Below are 19,468 nucleotides of genomic sequence, written 5' to 3'. Positions count from 1 at the left end.
CAGTATAGAGAGAGGCGTGACCAGTAGAAGAAAGAAGGTGTTGATGCCCTTATACAGGCCGATGGTGAAGCCCCACTCTGTTCCAACCATGGCTCCACTTGGAGTATTGTGTTCAATTTTGGAGACTGTATCTGGTGAAAGACATAAAAAGACTTGAAGCGGTCCAGAGGAAGGCGATGAAAATGATAGGATGTTAGCGCCCGAAAACGAATGAGGAGAAACTGGAAGCCCTGAATATGTATACCCTAGAGCAGACATGTCAAACTCTGGCCCGTGGTACAAGCCACCGCTCATCTCTAGGTTCACGCCGCATCATCTGTAGGTTCATGCGACCTGCAGAGGATCGCTGGTCGGCTGTAGCGATCCTAGCAGGCCACCATAGCCTCAGCTGCACGTTCCCTCTGGCGTGGTCCCGTACACTTGAATAAGTAAAATTTAAGGAAAGTTCTCAATCATTCAAAAGGAATTTAAATAGTGCTTTATAGATCTCAATACAAAAGGGCATGTTTGTACATAAGCCTGGGACCAACATGATTTGAATAATGACCAGACAAGAAAAGGTAGAAAAAATAGTTTTATTTTCTGTTTTGTGATTACAATATGTCCGATTTGAAATGTGTATCCTGCTAGAACTGGTGTTAGACAGCAAGCGTGAACTAGGACCTAAAAGAGAGAGGAAGTCTTTTTTTATTTATTTTGTTTACATCACAGAGCTGGCATGGGGTTGGAGAGGTTGTAACCCTATACTTCTACAAAGACTTTAAGGTATGAATTTAGCATGCGCTAAATCGGTTAGCGTACCGTAATAAAAGGACCCCTAAGGGCTCCTTTTATCAAGCCACGCTAGCGGTTTAACATGCGTTAAACCGCCAGCTGTGCTAGCCGCTAACGCCTGCCTTGAGCAGGCGGTAGTTTTATGGCCAGTGCGGGGGTTAGCGCGTGATTAAAAGTCACGCGCGCTAACCCCGCTAGCGCGGCTTGATAAAAGGAGCCCTAAGTATCTTAATAAAAAATTTGGCCCGCGACTTAGCCTATATTTTAGATTTCGGCCCCTTATGTGATTGAGTTTGACACCCCTGCCCTAGAGGAAAGGAGGGATAAGGGAGATATGGTTCAGACGTTCAAATACTTGAAAGGTATTAATGTAGAACAAAATCTATTCTGGAGAGAGGAAAATGGTAAAACCAGAGGGCATAATTTGAGGTTGAGGGGTGGTAGATTCAAGAGTAATATTAGGAAATTCTTCTTTATGGAGAGAGTGGTTGATGCCTGGAATGCGCTCCCGTGGGAGGTGGTGGAGAAGAAAACGGTGACAGAGTTCAAACGAGCATGAGATGAACACAGAGGATCTCGAATCAGAAAATAATAGGTATATATTGAAGGAACTAGGGTTGGTACTGGGCAGTCTAGTATGGTATGTGGACATTCAGTTGAGGATAGGCTGGGGAGGGCTTTGATGGCTGAAATGGTTAAGATGGGCTGGGGTGAGCTTTGATTGAAACTCCAGTAGATAGAACCTAAGCACACTACCATGCAGGGCTCTGGGTCTCTGGCCCAGAAATATCTAAGAAAAAGGACAATTTTAATTAAATGATTGATTTTTATGGCGCATGTAATAATAATAATAATTTTATTGTTATATAACGCCTAACCAAAAAATGGTTCTAGGCAGTTTACAACAAATAAGCACAAGTCATACAGTGGAGAGTAATTTTAAAAGGAAAAAACAATTCAAAATAAAATACAATAAATAAGAATTGGTCCTACGGTAGAAAATATGATTTAAAAGAAAAATGCAATTTAAAAGAATGGTTCTAAGCAGATTACAACAAATAAGAACCGACCATACAGTAAAAATACAATTTAAAAGAAGATATATTGCATGACGGGAGCATAGAATTACTAAACGAAACAACCAGTTAGGATACAAATTTTTCTAACAGTTGGGTCTTCAATAGTTTTCTAAAATCAAGATAAGAAGAGGATCCTAGCATAATTTTACCAAAAACAATCATTCAATTTGGCAGCTTGAAAAGAGAGAAATCTTTTTTAATAACATAATTTAGCAGAAGGAAATGTAAACAGACAAACTCTGCGTGTGACCTTATTTGGGTGGTTCAAAGAAAAATGGGGAACAAGGTTTAGGCAGACTGGATGGACCATTCGGGTCTTTATCTGCCGTCATTTACTATTTTACTATGATTTATAACGGTTAAACTGTACATGTCTGCAACCTTCAGGAACTACTGAATTTCGTTTCTGCAAATTGACGCTTAACGAAATAAGATGGCACTCTTTGCAGCGATAGTAGCAAACTAACGCTCAGAATTTAGGAAGTGGGTTGGGCTGAGAACTTTTCAGCAACCCCCCCCCCCTCATAAGTAGGTCTGTTCAGTAGTTTTGAAGTTATTAAACTCAGTAACTTAACAAGGCTGCCTGGCTCTGTGGAACTGTAAAAAAAAAAAAAAACCACATCACAAATGACCTCACATGGAAAGACTGCTTCATGCAGTGGAAGTGATTTATTTGAGACATCATCGCTAACATGGAACAATTGGATTCTGTAAGCATGAAAAATGTTTTTTGAGCTCTGTTCCAGCCATGGCTGCTACTCCCTGAGAATTACAAAGAATATTTTTTAAGTTCATATGTCTTTATTTGAATATAATGCCATATATAAGGGTCTGCAGCCAATTACAATATGAGTTTATGCTACATTTATATATTTCCCCTCGCCAAACGTTCAAGGCTGGATTGCCCTCTACAGGACACTTCCTGAATGTAAGAGTGCAGGGCCACACTTAGGCCCTTTTTTTATCAAACTATGGTAGCAAATGTCACACGGCAAATGTATCAAAGTCCTTATGGGCTTCATAAGAACATAAGAATTGCCATACAGTGCTCCCCCGAGATTCGCGGAACCCCCGTGAATATCAAAAAACCACGAATACGGTTTTTCATGGGGGAGCCTGAAGAGGGCAGCGGGAGAGGCAGGAGAGAGCAGCCGGAGCACCGCGAGTGCAGGAAATCACTTGCGGTACGCTTCGACCGCCTCTTCCTGCATGAAGTCGGGCTTTATCCAGTCAGGAGCTGCGTGTCAAATGGCCTATGGCCTTCTCTTTTAGGACATTATCCAAACCTTTTTTTAAGCCCTGCTAAGCTAACTGATTTCATCACATTCTCCGGCAATGAATTCCAGAGTTTAATTACACATTGTATGAAGAAATATATTTTCTTTGGTTTGTTTTAAATCTACTACTTAGTAGCTTCATTGCATGCCCCCTAGTCCTAGAATTTTTGGAGAATGAACAAGCGATTTATATCTACCCTTTCCACTCCGCTCAGTATTTTATAGACCTGTATCATATCATATATATCCCTCTCCAGGCTGAAGAGCCCTAGCCACTTTAGCCTTTCCTCATAGGGAAGTTGTCCTATCCCTTTTATCATTTTTGACGCCCTTCTCTGTACCTTTTCTAATTCCGCTATATCTTTTTTGAGATACAGCGACTAGAACTGCACACGGTATTCGAGGTGCGGCCATACCATACGGTGCGGCCATACCATTATAACATTTTCATCCTTGTTTTCCATTCTTTTCCTGATAATTCCTAACAATCTATTTGCTTTCTTTAGCCACCGCTGCGCATTGAGCTGAGAGTCTCAATGTATCCTCAACAATGACACCTTGATCCTTTTTCTGGGCAGTGACTCCTAACTTAGAACCCAGCATCACATAGCTATAGTTTCGTGCTCCTCTTTCCCATATGTATCACTTTGCTTTTGCTCATATTAAATGTCATCTGACATTTTGACTCCCAGCCTCACAAGGTCCTACTGCAATTTTTCACAATCCTCCTTGTGTCAACAGCAAATATAATTATCTTACTAGTTATTCCCATCTTTAGACCATTGATAAATATGTTAAAAAGTAGCGGTCCCAGCACAGACTTCTGGGAAACCCCACTATTTACCCTTCTCCATTGAGAATATTGACCATTTAAACCCACTCTCAGTTTTCCTGTCTTTCAACCAGTTCTCAATCCATAAAAGGACATTACCACCTATCCCATGACTTTCTAATTTCCTCAGAAGTCTTTCAGGAGGTACTTTGTCAAATGCCTTTTGCCAATTCAAGTACACAATATCGACTGGTTCTCCTTTATCCACATGTTCATTCACCCTCTGAAAGAAAGGCAGTAGATTGGTGAGGCAAAATGTCCCTTGACTAAATCCATGTTTGCTTTCTCTCATTAATCCATGTTTATGCATAATGTTCTAGCTATTTGGCTTGATAAGAGGCCCTGAGTGCAGCATCAGGCCTTGTTGCAAGGAGTTGAACAGCATTGCAGGCTTTATCTTGACTATCTCAAGATGACATTGAATGCTTGACTGTTTGAAATGACTTTGTAGATGACCACATCAAAGTGTACATGTTTAGCTGTTAGAGAAGAATGTTAAATTTTAAAGTGCAGATATCGAAGGTTTGTTTAATAAAATACTGCTAGATATTTTTTTTTCCATATAATGTCTTTTTATCGTTATGTATTCTAAGGAATCCAATCCCACTTTTTATAATAAGCCTATTGGAGACTCTAGTGTTATTTCTGTACTGATTTATTGTTCTTTTTCAATAAAACAGATGTGACATAAAGGGCCGGATTCTGTATAGGAGACCCGACTTTTAGCTTTTGAGAATCACACACGGGCGATTCTATATAGAATCGCGATCAGTTTAACGGCAGGGAACCCGTGTTTTCCCCCCTCACCCCCCCGCGAAGACTACCGGCAGGATGGATGCCCAGTCCCTCCTGCCAGAATCCTTGAAGCTGCTCCCCCAACCCCCAAATGTCCATAGCAGGAGGAATGCCCAATTCCTCCTGCCGCCACGCCCCCAAGACATTCCCTGCCAGAACCCTCCCCCGAGATACCAGCACCCTGACCCCCCCCCAAAAAAAAGCCCACCCGGATCCCCCAAGTACCTTATTGAGTTGGCTGGCCAGAGAGATGCTTATTCCCTCTGCTCGGCAGGCCCGCTTCCACTGAATGATGCATTTTTGAAGCAAACACAACAAAAAAGAACTTCGGACAAGTGTCCACAGCTTTGCACTGGACGGCTTCACAAAGACGATCAATCGTTTTCGACTCTAATCAAGCATCATCCTTAATCTGTATCCACTATTGGCTTTCATTTTCAAACATAGTCTCGTCGGGAACCCTGAGAAAGATCTTTTAAATCGAAACACGGTCCATGTTGGGTCCCTTTCTTTAAAACTGATGTGGATTGCTCAAGGATGTTGTACACCAGTCATTATATTGTTTTATTGACTGAATAAAAGCCTGCATCAAGTACATCTTCTTCGCAGTTCTCCTCTTTTGTTGTGTTCGATGTCACCACTTTTGACTGCGGACTTGCTGGGTTTTCTTTTTGTTGCTGCATTTTTAAAGGAAGAATTTGTTTCTCTGTAATGCTACCTGGGTGTGTTAAGCTGCTTTGGAAAATATGTTGCCAGTTCTTGTATAACTATGCATTATGGTGATTTCATTTTTTTTTTTTTAATTTTACAGCGCCGGCTTGGAGATGCTGCAAAAAAAGCAATCAGTAAGCTGCAAGTCAGGACCATCAAGAAGGGGGATAAGGTAAACTTTTTTTTTTTTTTCTTTTTCAGGTAACTGGTAAATGTAAAATGCAGAGAAATATCATAGCAAGCAGGTTTGAAGAACAGCTTCCATGTGTGTTGTAGACTAGAGAATGACACAGGGACAGATTTTTCCTCATCCCCACGGGAACTCATTTTCCCGTCCCGGTGAGTTCTTTTCCTGCCCCTGCCCCATTCCTGCAAGCTCTGTCTTCATCTGCACAAGACTCAAACACTTTAAAATCATAAGTAGCAATAGAGCTCAGATTGTGATGTCATAATGCCTCATTCCACCAATGCCTAAGCTCTGTCCTCATCTGCACAAGCCTCAAACACTTTAAAATCATAAGTGTTCGAGGTTTCTGTGGTTAAGACAGAACTTACTTGAATGGGGTAGGAACAGTGACAAAACTTGCGGGGACAGGACAAAGAAAAATTTGTCCCCATGTCATTCTCTGTTGCAGAGTGAGAAGAGCAGAGAGTCAGGATATTTGACAAAATAGGGCCTCTTTTTTATTTATTTATTTTTTGTTTATTGCAATTATAATTTTACATGATGAAACACAATTATAGAGAAATAAGTGAAATACTATAAAAGGAAAACAAAATAAGAAGAGTTTATAAACCAACTTATACACTGCTAATTAGTCCGCCACCATGGGGGAGTGCTATAAGAAAACAAAACCGCTTAAATGTTTTTTAGCGCAGTTTGGCGCACTGAATGCTCTTCACTTCTCCTGACACTCATAGAGTTGGGAGCAGCGCGGACTATTCAGCACGCCGGCCAACGCTAAAAACCACTTCTGCTGTTTTGTGAAAAAAAGAGGGGGAGTGTATATTATTTTAAAAACAGGAAACAAAAAGAAGATAGAGCCTGGAAATGGACCTATTATATTCAGGGTGAAGATTGTGGTTGCAGATTGGGAGGAGTATTCGAAAGAACCACTGTTTTCCCTGAAATACGTTTAGACAACTGAGAAGGTTCAAAAAAGACATATCTAACTCCTTGCAGTCAGGGCAGGATTAATTCTTCGAGGGCCCCTAGGCACCCAAGTACACTGGGCCCCCCCTGCCCCGCCCACAGCCCTATTTATCTGTTTTCTTATTTACTTCTTTATTACCCCTTGTATTTCTTTTTTTTTTTTTAATTCAAAACAAAGATTAGCATACCAGTGTACAGTTTTTCTTCTATGCAACCCCCAAACATCTCTGAACAAATCCCCCTTCCTTCCCTCTACCGCGTCACTGATGACATCATCAGTGACGCGGTAGAGGGAATCACCAATAGAAGGCCACGAAGTAGCCTGTTTAGAGTGTTGTGGCTGCTGACAAGTGCTGGAGTGAGGTTTGTTGGTCGTCTCGTGGTGGGAGGGTCGGCGGGGAGGGCCTGGGGTGATGGCAATGACACAGGGGGGCCTGGGACGATGACGCGGGGGGAGGGGGCCCGGGACGATGACTCTGCTGTGAATTCAGCGACGGTGAGGGAGATGCCCAAACGGCCCTAAAGCACTGCACCGGCCCTCCTGACCGTTTCAAGCCTAGGCCTGTGCCTAGTGGGCCTATCCTTTAATCCATCCCTGCTTGCAATATGATCAAACATTTACAAGGATATCTCAAAAGAAACATTGCACCTAGCTGCAAAATTTGGGATAGCAACAGTAAAAACTGCCATCTCTTTTTCTGGGTAACGCTAGATACATCGGGGTACATGCAGATTTTATGATTCCAAAACAATACGTTCTGCTGATTGAAAAATATTTTCAGCAACTAGTCCAATGCCAGATGAAGAAGTAACGTTACAGGTACTATGGCTTCAGTATCGAACCTTTCTAGGAAATTAGTTAGGTCCAAACTATCCGCTGACCAGAGCCACCTGTTTTTTTCTGCTGAGAGAGACAATATATATTAGAAATCGGAGGATTCAGGAATCTTCTGAAACCTCAGTTAATCATCTGGTAACATTTACGTAGCTGATACTGAGTACGCTTTAGGAAAATGTATTAATCTGAGGTTTTGTCGTCTGCTGATATTTTCTATAGGGCCCCTTTTAAAAAGCCACAGTAGCAATTCTGCCATGACAAATGGATCAAAGCCCGTTCAGTTCCTATGGGCTTCAGTGCATTTGCCGCGGGAGAATTGCTATTACAGCTTTGTATAAGGGGCCCATATTTTAATCTGTGGAGATTTAAAGGGCAACTCTTTAAATGCCTTTTCTGATTTTCAGTGAAGCATTATGATGAGTCATCTGACAACTCTTTACAAAGTTAATCACTGACACCCCCCACCTCCTTTTATTAAGCTGCGCTAGAGGTTTTTAGCGCATGCTAGCGAGGTAAGTGCTATGACGCTCAAAGGAATTCAATGAGCATTGCAGCATTTACCGTGCTTGCTCGCACTAGAAACCTCTAGTGCAGCTTGATAAAAGGGGCCCTGAAATAATTTGTGGTTAAGGGTATGCATAAAGATAGTCATCTTTAAAATACTGCATGTATTTATATTTCTTCAAAAAATTTAAGGTTCTAAAAACTAGTAAACTGATTTTCTAAAACAGATTCATTGCAACAAATTTTTATAGTTTTTATTCACGTTTATCATGCTGCCGATTTGTTAATCTATGGTGAAATTTTTCCTTTTTTTTGATTTTTTACCATTAAAGATACTTTAACTGGGCTCAATTTTGAAATGGGCAATGTAGACACGTGCCTTGGGCATCAAATTCTGAAGAAACCCCAAAATTGGGACCTCCCCCCCCCCCTCATGCTCTGTTTTGGGGCTAAAGCCCCTGTCTACTCCTCTGCCTGTGGGAACTGTAATCTTAAATCCTCCCTCCTCTAATCCCTCTATCTTGGAACTCCCCGAGTCCCGACAATACCAGGCCCACCCAAAAACTTAAACTTTCCTTCCCCTCACTAAAAAGTATCCTCTATGCGGGAAAATCTCTCTTTTTCAGAATTACAGGGCTTTGGAATAACCTTGCTACCCACTGCGGACTCAGGTCTCCTTCCAACTATTCCGTAAGCATCTGAAAACCAGTCTTTTCACAAAAACATAACGCTCTCCTCCCCCCCTGTTCTCAATCCACCAAACTCAATGTGCTATTCTCTTCCTTTATTAAACTTTTGTAAACCATGCCGAGCTCTATATTCATGGAGAGGATGCGGTATATAAACTTAAGGTTTAGTTTAGTTTAGTTTAGCTTAAATTCAATCTTGTATTGCAATGTGGATATTTGGGGGATTTCTCCATGATTTGTTCTGGAGAGCAAGATAGTTCCATTTGCCTCTTGAACAGAACCTTACTTAGAAGAAAAAGTTACAAAGGTTTGTATTTTCTGTGTTGTAGGAAACCGAGTCAGATTTTGACAACTGTGCAGTTTGTATTGAAGGATACAAACCAAATGATGTGGTACGAATCTTGCCCTGCCGGTAAGTTAATGCACTTGCACTTTCGTGACATGTATTTGATTATATTGCAGTACACAGACATTGAGAGAAAAGGGCGTATGCCGCTGTATATTCTTATTGTGCCACGCAGGCCAATGAAGAGCTGTACTCGCTGTAGCTCTAGAAATTGATGGGGGAGGGGAGGGAGACTTCACGCTAGTTCATTGGTCTCTGAGTTTTAGAATTAAGGTTTTTGATTTGACATATGTACGTGATAGAGATAATGGTTACTGCGGATAGGCAGACTAGATGGGCCATTTGACCTTTATCTGCCATCATGTTTCTGTGTTTCTATAACCATAAAGCTCTATGATATCACAATACAGGTATAAAGAGCCTTAGCCTATAGGAAGAGGAGATGCAAATTAGAGAATGACATGGGGAAAAAAATCTGTCACCGCCCCGTCCCCGTCCCACCATCCTCTGCACGTCACCGTCACCGCCATCCCTTTCACCGCCCCGTCACCGCCACTGCCATCCCATTCACCGGCCCGTCACCGTCACCGCAGCATGCATAAAAGCCTCAAACAGGTATGATTTTATATACAGTGGTGCCTCGCATAACGGACGCCTCGCACAGCGAACGCTGCGCACAACGAACTTCTTGTCTTGATTCGTACAACGGACTTCGTTTCACACAACGAAGTCGCCCGAGCTGCATCGTTCAGTGGCGCTACATATTTTAAACCTCCCCCCGCCGCCACCGCATATTTTTAAACCTCCCCCCCCCCCGCCGCCTGGGGACAGGACAGGACATTCCCCTCCCTCCCACCCTTTACACGCACATGGCGCGGGATTAAGCCGAAACTGTGCGCTCCTGGAAGCCTTTTCCCAGGCGAACAGACAAGCCGGAAAAAAGTCTTGTCTTCAGTTCCCTCCTTCCACCCAACTCGCCCTCAGTCCTTCCCCCTCCCCAACCTGAAGAGCACAAAGGTGCATTTACCCGCCTGAGAAAGAGAGCACAAAACAAGCCCCCCCCTCCCCCGCCCAAGTCTCGAGGCCCACTCCGCAAACCCTCTCCCCCAGAGGTGGCCCGCGAGGACTTGCGCCCGGTTCTGCGCTTACCTATCCGCTGCCAGGCCTGGAAGAGTCCGCACAGCAGCAGCAGTAGCCGCCCCGCACCTCCAGCTCCGCACATCTCTCCCGTCCCCGGCCGCCTTCACCAAACAGAAAACTTTTGGGCCTCCGGTGGGAACTGGCGTCCCAGGCCACGGTAAATGCGTCTTGATGCTGGTCTCTCTCTCTCTACCTGGGCGGCCCCACCTCTCCCCCGTCCCTCCCCGCTCGATAAAGTAAAACCCTCTGTACCGTCTCTGCAGGGAACAGCCGATGTTAGTCAGGCTCAAGAGCTAAAATGAGAATTGTTTAACCCTTCCGCCTCCGGTTTAACCTTTGGTAGCAGGTTCGGGGCTCTTTAACAAGGATCGCTTCTCCTAGAGCAAAGGTTCTCAACCCGACGTAAGAGCCAGACAGGTTTGGAAGCGTGCGGCTGGGTGAGGGAGAGGGCTGGCAGACTCTGCATATAAGGTGAGGTGGAGGGAGGGAAATGTAGGGCTGCAGAACGAATTATTTTCTTTTACATGTATTCTTATGGGAAAACAGGGCTGCAGAACGAATTATTTTGTTTTAAATGTATTCTTATGGGAAAACGCGTTTCACACAACGAACGTTTCACATAACAAACTTGCTCCTGGAACGGATTAAGTTCGTTGTGTGAGGCACCACTGTACTTATCTTTATTAACGTATTCCCATGGGTTACATACTGAACATGTGCTGGATTCTTCCATTCTTGCAGCACATGTTCAGGAATAGGATTCAGTAACCCATGGGAATGGACAAAGCACACTACTACACTAGTACTCAGATTAAAAAAAAAAAAGAACCAGCTCCCAGCTCAGCCAGACTCCCGTCTCCAACCGGTCAAAGAATCCCACTCAGATTTAAAAAAAAAAAAAAAGGACCAGCTCCCAGCTCAGCCAGACTCCCGTCTCCAACCGGTCAAAAAATCCCCCCCCCACCCCTGCCGCCGCCACCAACCTTGGGCAGGCAAATAGTAGGAAAGTGTGCACCTTACCTCTACTTGTAGCGCCGAAGTTTTCAATGAAATTTCAGCTCCTCCAAGTCTGCAGCAGTGACTCCTCTCCAATCCAGGCAGCGACTCCAAAAAAAATCCTGGGCTTGCCTCTCAGCTCCAAAATCCCCCAATTTCCAATCGCTACTGCAACCCATTAAATATCATGTGTGGCAATAGCGATTGGTCCCCTTCTTGAACAGGAAAGAACTGACTAATGAGGAGCCAGAATATTGAAGGGGGCGGAGTCAGGCAATGTGCAAGTCGGGTGGAGAGAGACGAGTTGGAGGAGACCACATGGCCGACAAGCATGGCCGCCGGAAAAAAATCAGACGCCCGTCCCGAAGTGAACCGAACAAACGGTGAAGACCCGGTAAATCGCGGTATGTAGAAGGGGATACATTTGCCTGCGGGGACAAATCTTTTCACCGTTTTTGCGGGTGGTGAAAACTTTTGTCCCCGTGTCTGCAGTGATTTGGCTATGGAGTCTCCATAGCCCGCAGCTAAGCCGCAGGCACGTCGCGGTTCCCCGCGGGGATCGCTCCCCTTGTCATTCTCTAATGCAAATGATAAGAGCCTTAGCCAATAGGGAGAGGAGGAGATAGTGGATGCTGCGGATGTTTCTATGGGATACGCATGTGGGATCTCTCGGAGAGAGAAAGAGATAATGGTTCCTGTGGATGGGCAGACTAGATGGGCCATTTGACCTTTATCTGCCATCATGTTTCTATGTTTCTATAACCTTAAAGCTCTATGATATCACAATACAGGTATTAGCCTATAGGAAGAGGAGATGCAAATGATAAGAGCCTTAGCCAATAGGGAGAGGAGGAGATAGTGGATGCTGCGGATGTTTCTATGGGATACGCATGTGAGATCTCTCGGAGAGAGAAAGAGATAATGGTTACTGTGGATGGGCAGACTAGATGGGCCATTTGACCTTTATCTGCCATCATGTTTCTATATGCTGCTGTGTATAATAAAGTTTTAAAGCAGTTTACAGTAATAAACCAATAACAGTTTTTTAATAAACAAATTAAAAAAAAACAAATTCAGTTTAAAAACTAATATAAACTTATGATAAAAATATGGGTGACCTGTCATGACCACGCGGGACAAACGCTCGCCGACAATCACGCGCAGGACTTATACATGATGGTTTAAAACAGTTACTGTAAGCGCTCCGAGGGTGGTTTGGGGTGCTCCTGTTGGGAGGCGTGTAGGGAGGGAACTCTCATTACAGAGGAAACTGCCAATTACCCCCCAAAATGAGGTAAATGGCAGTTTCCTCTGTAATGGGGGGGGGGTCATCCCCTCCACCACCACCCCAAAAGGAGCGTGAACACTTCTAAGTTTAATGGAAGGGTTACCTCCCCAAAAAAACCCCTCGGAGCGCTTACTGTAACTGTTTTAATTCAGCGCACATAAGTCCTGTGTGTGATTGTCTGCACACATTTGTCCTGCGTGTTATGTGTGTTAGATGCCATCGATTCAAGTTTGAGTCCTAGAGACTTGATGAGTTTTAAAGATCCAAAAAGAAGTCGGTCAAGTGCAAGTCCGACACGATCCCCCAGCCAGGGGGCACACAAGTACAATGGGCCCCCTGCCCTGCCCCACCCCACCTCACCATGCCCCACTCTCATTTATTTACCTATTTACTTATTTATTTCTTTATTTCGTTTTTTTTCTATTTTAAGATTCAAAACAATCAAAGTGCCAGTGTACAGTTTTTCTTCTATGCAACCTCCAAACATCTCTGAACAAATCCCCCCTTCCTTCCTAGAGGAAGAGATCTTCAGCTGACAGGGCTTTGGGAAGCCCACCAATTTATATTTTGCATTTGGGTAGGAGGCATGGGGCATGGCGGGAAGAAAATTTAGTGCCCATCATTTTATTGGACTAATACATTTCTCACTTAGCTTTCAGAGGTTAAAACCTCTTTCTTCAGATCACTAAACTATACTGCTGTTACAGTATCACTGTCCTGACCTGAGGAAAGGAGTTATGGTCTCTGAACTAGTAAAAAATGTATTAAAATTAGTCCAATAAACAGGATCACCTTATTTCCATTTTCTATTAATAAACGATTATCAACACAGCTACAATAATACTTTATCCTAAAATAAAAAGAAATAAATAAAACAAATAGAATTTTTTTTTTCTACCTTTGTTGCCTGGTTTCTGCTTTCCACATTTTCTCATAATTCTCTTCCTTCCATCCTCTGTCTGCCCTCTCTCTGCCTCTTCCATATGGCATATGCTCTCTTTCTTATGCCTCTTCCAGAAATTGTCTGCCTCTCCCTTCCATCTCTTCCTCCCTCCCCCCATTGGTGAGGCATCCATCTTCTTCCCTTTCATCCTCCAATGGTCTGACATCACTCTCCTCTCCTTCCCTTCCCTCTCCCACACACCCATGGTCTGGCATTTCACTCTCTCTTCTCCCTTCCCTCTACTTTCTCTCCCAACAGCACCCTTCCATACCACCCTGGTCCTTTTCTCTCCCTCCACCACCCTTCTATGCTCTTCTCTCTCTCCCTCCAAACTAACCAATGAAGCAAGGTCCTGTGATGACTTCATCTGCCGGCTCTGCTCAGGAAGTAAGTGACATCGGAGGGGGTGGACTGGCACACGCGGGGAGTTGCTGCAAGGTCCCACGATGACTGTGTCTTCCAGTCCACCCCCTCCGACGTCACTTACTTCTTCCCTGAGCAAAGCCGCCAGACTTAGTCTTCGCTGGACCTTGCAGCAACTCCCCGCGTCTGCCGGTCCACCCCCTCTGACGTCACTTATTCCAGACGCGTTGCTGTTGATGCCAGGGGGTGGTGGTGTTTATCTTTCCCGGGGGGGGGCCTAAGTTGCCAAAGAAACCCCCCCAAAAAAAAACCTGAGTCCTCTGTTTCATCAGCGGCCCTCCTGACAACTTCGGCCCTGCCTCCAGCATCATCCCCATAGTAAATGTCAACATGTCCAGTCACCTAATTGCAGGTCACCCTCTTCGCCTATCTCCTATTGCCATGATCAAAATAATAAAACACATCCTATTAATGAAAAAAAAAAAAAACAAGCTACTAATTAGATAAAACACAAACATTTTTCGAAGAGACAAGTTTTCAGAGCCTTTTGAAAAGCAAAATACGTCATGATGATGATGGTTTCTGCTGACAAAGAATTCTATAAGAAAGCAGGTCAATCTGACAAAAATTGAAATTGATAGCGCTGAGAGGAACGCAGTGAGTGATCTGAAACTTGCTTAGGCAGCTTTCCTGAAAGATATTTAGGAAAACCCATATAAAATGCCTTGTAAATCAAACCCAGTATAGTCCTTTCTTGTTATTCACGCATTCCTGATGCGCGATTTCATGTATCAGCGGTTGCATCAATTGTGACCAATATTCCACATTCTCACTGCTGTGTTCGTGTATTCACGGCCGACTCTTTAAAAAAACAGCTTTCGTTGCTTTCATTTTCACCTCACGGTCTGGCTTTTGCTTCTAGATATGGCCCCCAAGCGTCTGGAGAGTGAATTACAAGTATCTACAGGTACTCCAAGTGCTGTCCCACGCAGGAACCTAACCCTATTTTCCCAATGGGATCCATTGTTCACTTTCCACAGCTAAAAATGGAAAATAAGGTGATACCTTTTTACTGGATTAATTTTAATACATTTTTCACTAACCTTTTTAGGCCAAAACCACTTTCCTAAGGACACCGTAACAGCAATATATCATCCTGACCCAAGGTTTTGGCCTCTAAAAGCTAATCAAAAAAATTAATCCAAGAAAAAGGTATTATCTTATTCTCCATTTGTTATTTTTATTTTAATTTGTAATTATTAGAATGTCAGTTTTGAAGTTTATATCTGCCATCTGCATATTTTGCACATTACAGGGGACATTTGTCACTGTTTCTCTTTCTCTGGTGTTGCACATATGTAGAGTCTTGCTTCTTAGTGGTTCAGTTTAATTTTTGTCTACATATTTCTATTTTTAGTTTGTGAGACTTATCTTTAGTTTGTGAGGGTCTATCTGTGTTCTGCTTGTGTGACAGAGACCAGGTTTTCTGTTAGCAGTGAATGTTTATCCTGATCCTGCTTGTTTAGTTTTCCAATAGATGTGCTGATGTTCTAGTGCCTACTGCAGTGTTTATGGTGCTGCTTTATTCTAGTTAGGCCCTTGTTACGTGACACCTATATTATGGTATGATAGAATTGCCCTGTAGGTCTTGAGTGTTTTGTATTACTTCACATTGTGCTTGATTTTGGCTGTGAATCACATCTTTCTCAGTACGAGCTCAAGGCAAATTATCTTCAGGTACAGTAGGCATTTTCTTGTCCCTGGAGGACTTGCAGTCTAGTTTGTACCTGAAGCAATGAAAGGTTAAGTGACTTGTCCAACATCTCAAGGAGCAGCAGTAGGATTTTGAACCCTAGCTTACCTGATTCTCATCCTGCTGCTGTAACCATTAGGTGTAATTAATACAGATAATACATATTTGAAACATTAAACTGACTGCTATCAGAATTGAAGCCTGGTAGCCATTTGACAACCTACCAAAAACATTGATGTGTAAGGTTGCCAATAACCACAGGTTTTATGTTTTATTAACATTTGATACACTGCTTAAGCGTATTACAAATCTAAGTGGTTTACAATAAAAATACAGATACTTAGAACTTCCCTATCTGTCCCGAAAGCTCACAATCTAGCTAAAGTACCTGAGTAAAGAATTATTAAAATAGAAAAGATATAACAAAATTCCAAGAATTGTGAGGGAAAGGTACAAGTCAAATAAAAAAAGAAAATAAAAAGAATAAAATTAAAAATATACAAATAAGTTTAAGAGATTGGAGATTGAGCAAAATAAATGCTACTTGAGCGTAGCTGTTCATACGGCCAACAAGAAAATGCTAGATTGGGAGAGCTAAGGCTGACTGGGAGCCAAGTGTTAAAATACCTACATGTATTTTAAGAATAATTCAAATACTGTTCCTTTTTATATGTATCTTTATTTTGGTGTGTATTGTTTTGATGGTTTTGGTATTCCATGTGCAGAGTGTGGCGCAGTGGTCAAAGGAAAAAAACTGCAGACAATATGTACAAGATGCAGGCTATGTTTCTTTTACCCAATACTAATGCCACCTTTTTACAAACCAAAAGACCCAACACGGCCCGTGTTTCGGAAAACACGCCTTCTTCAGGAGTCCTAAGAAAATAAATAACAAACCTAAGAACTATTTTTTATATCATTTTTTGTATATACTTGTTCCACATCACTCGTTTTAACTTCCTGGTTTTTACAACCTAGTAATGCTGGTCACATTTCCTCTTACATGAATTTTTACAAAGTATGAAGTTTTTTATCAAAGAATCTTTTAATAAAGGATGATATAAATTTATTATGAACTTTTAACTGTTGATGCATACTCTTATAACTGTTTTTATGAATACTTCTCTTTTATCTTTATCTTTGCTTTTATTTCTTTATCCATTTTAATTGTGGTTTGTTGTTTATCTTACATACCATGGTAGGTGGTTTACATATGTGATTCCTGCACAGCATGCTGCACTTTATTCACATGAATTGTATGTGCGTTGATTTGCACTTTGATTGATTATTTAAGCGCATTGGTCTTTTTCTTAACACTGTTCATCTTTTCATCTTGTTATATTTCTTTTATCTTTTTGTCTATTTATCGTTTTATGTTAATGTATTTAGTTCTGTATCTCTGCACTATTTTCATTGTTATTACTTTGATTCATATTATTATTATTTTGATATTTTGATTTTTTATTTTTCTTTGATTCATGTATTTCACATCACTTTCATCATAAATCTATATGATGTAATTTGCAAGACTTTGAGCACTCATACTCCCTCAAGGATTATACTATTGAACCTTTATGATCACTTGTGCACACCATATGCTTTTGAAATGTATTTAATATATTTCTTAGGTTTGTTATTTATTTTCTTAGGACCCCTGAAGAAGGCGTGTTTTCCGAAACACGGGCCGTGTTGGGTCTTTTGGTTTGTAAAAAGGTGGCATTAGTATTGGGTAAAATAAACATAGCCTGCATCTTGTACATATTGTCTGCAGTTTTTTCCTTTGTTTTTTTGCTTGCTGCTGTTATACTACAGACACTGTTGGGGGGGGGGGTTGTTTGTTTGGCAGTGGTTAAAGCTACAGCCTCAGCACCCTGAGGTTTTGGGTTCAAACCCATTCTGCTCCTTGTGACCATGGTCAAGTCACTTAATCCTCCCATTGCCCCAGGTACATTAGATTGTGAGCCCACCAGGACAGACAGGGAAAACTGCTTGAGTACCTGAATAAATACATGTAAACCTTTCTGAGCTCCCCTGGGAGAACGGTATAAAAACAAATTGAAATTAAAAAAAAAAAATAATAATAATAGCATCGGTAACAGAGGCAGTTGTACACAGTGAAGGGATCCTTCCCTACTGTATTCAAAAGTGCCCTTACTGTCCCTTTACTACTGACACAGGTGTTCCTCCCCACCCTAAGGATTTTAACTAAGAACAAATAAAGTATAAGAAGAGAAATTTTTTTTTTAATAAAAGTGAAAAGAACGGTCCAATGATGAAAGTGGCTCCTACAAACAATGTATGAACATCGTACCTGGAGAGCCAGCTGAGGATCTAAAAGATAAGATATATGAAAGTATTGAATTGGGAATATATGGTTATAGGTTGATAGTATGTACAGATCCCCTTAAAGAATAGTGATTTACCGTAATTGTTTGATTTACAAAACATCTTTTTAGCATCCCATGCACTAGGCGGTTCTTTCGCATATGCTCTCTAAAATTTCTTTTAAAATTAAACAGGAGAGAAACATCATTGCTGGACACGATGGACCACTGGTCTGACCCAGCAGCAGCAAATCTTATGTTCTTATCAGAAATTCAACGTGGGAAGGGGATCGTGGGGCCTCTAATACCACACAGCTATTTCAGAAACCACTTCACCAACCTCAGTCCCTTTAATCATTTGTTCCTCCCCCAACCTCCCTGTTTCTAGATTTTATTTGCTGAACATCACTTTTAAATTAATTGAATATGAAATCTTCCACAGAACAATCACAACAAAGTGCTATCGCGTGTGCTAATCCGGTGCGTGGGCTAAAAACGCTAGCGCACCTTCGTAAAAGGAGCCCTCAGTTTCTTTTCTTATATTGAATTTATTATAATTTGAACACTTTTTAAATTATTTTGTTATAAACAATTACAACATTCAAGGTTAATTTCAAAATTTTTAAAAATCTACTCTCTTATACTGAAGAAATTTAAGTAAAGATAACTGAATTTACCGCTATTTTATTTACGATTTTGATCTCCCGACCCTAATTCCACAAATCGTCAGGCATCTCTTCACCGCCTAACGTCTAACGATAGATAATGCATAATTTTTAATTCGCCGAATAGCCATGTTTATACTTTTGCCGCACCCCAGCGCTAATTTGTAGAAACCGAGTTTTGTTGGCTCCTGCTCTCTAGTGATAGTATGCAAAAAATATGTTTACTCGTTTCCCGCCAACAATGTGTTAAGTACTTCTCTGATGTAAGAATAAAGCCCAGTGCATAGTTGTATTTCTACTAGTGTGAAGTTCGGATTTGGAGTCGTGGGTACCAGAAACTGAGGCGTCTGAGTCAAAGGATTTATCTACCGACTCCACAGCCCTGCCTACAAATTTTTAAATGTTAAAATGGGGGGGGGGGCCATATTAGATAAAAGGTTGGGAAGCGTTGAAAAATCATGGCTAATAAACATTCGTGTGCTACTACAAAAGGTGAAAATTAATAGCACTGACTGGTCAGGTGGCGAGTTTATGCGCCACTCTGCTTCTTTCAAGCCATTTTCGTTTTTCTGCTCAAAGGCACGTACATTGTTTTTAGCTTGTATTTTTATCTGTGTACCCTACAACATCAGTGGTTCCCAACCCTGTCTTAGAGGACCATCAGGCCAGTCGGGTTTTCAGGCTTGCCCTAATGAATATGCATGAGAGAGATTTGCATATAATGGAAGTGACAGGCATGCAAATCTGCTCCTTGCATATTCATTAGGGCTATGCAGAAAACCCGATTGGCCTAGTGGTCCTCCAGGACAGGGTTGGGGACCACTGTCCTACATCATCTGGACCCCTGAGGAAGGCGGTCTCGCCGAAACATGGACCATGTAGGGTCCGGCAGGACAATCGTACGTGTATTACAAATCCAGACCTTTATTTGTATTTTTATTGTGAAGAGCGCATAATAAGTCATCTTTCAGAGCATCCACATCCACCGTCTCTTGTTT

At 42.0% G+C, this 19,468-nt stretch overlaps 1 protein-coding gene across 1 annotated transcript in view; it reads left to right on the top strand.

Annotated features, from left to right (window-relative positions):
• RNF150 (ring finger protein 150) overlaps positions 1 to 19,468 on the top strand; it is a 215,154-nt gene that overhangs the window by 146,301 nt on the left and 49,385 nt on the right. The window contains exons 3-4 of the mRNA XM_033939767.1: positions 5,569 to 5,640; positions 8,982 to 9,064. Of these exons, the coding sequence (XP_033795658.1) occupies positions 5,569 to 5,640; positions 8,982 to 9,064 (155 nt within the window). The remainder of the gene's footprint in view (positions 1 to 5,568; positions 5,641 to 8,981; positions 9,065 to 19,468) is intronic.

The sequence above is a fragment of the Geotrypetes seraphini genome, chromosome 1 (genome assembly GCF_902459505.1).
Source record: "Geotrypetes seraphini chromosome 1, aGeoSer1.1, whole genome shotgun sequence".
Lineage (NCBI taxonomy): Eukaryota > Metazoa > Chordata > Amphibia > Gymnophiona > Dermophiidae > Geotrypetes > Geotrypetes seraphini.
This window is presented reverse-complemented; position numbering and strand designations above follow the sequence as displayed.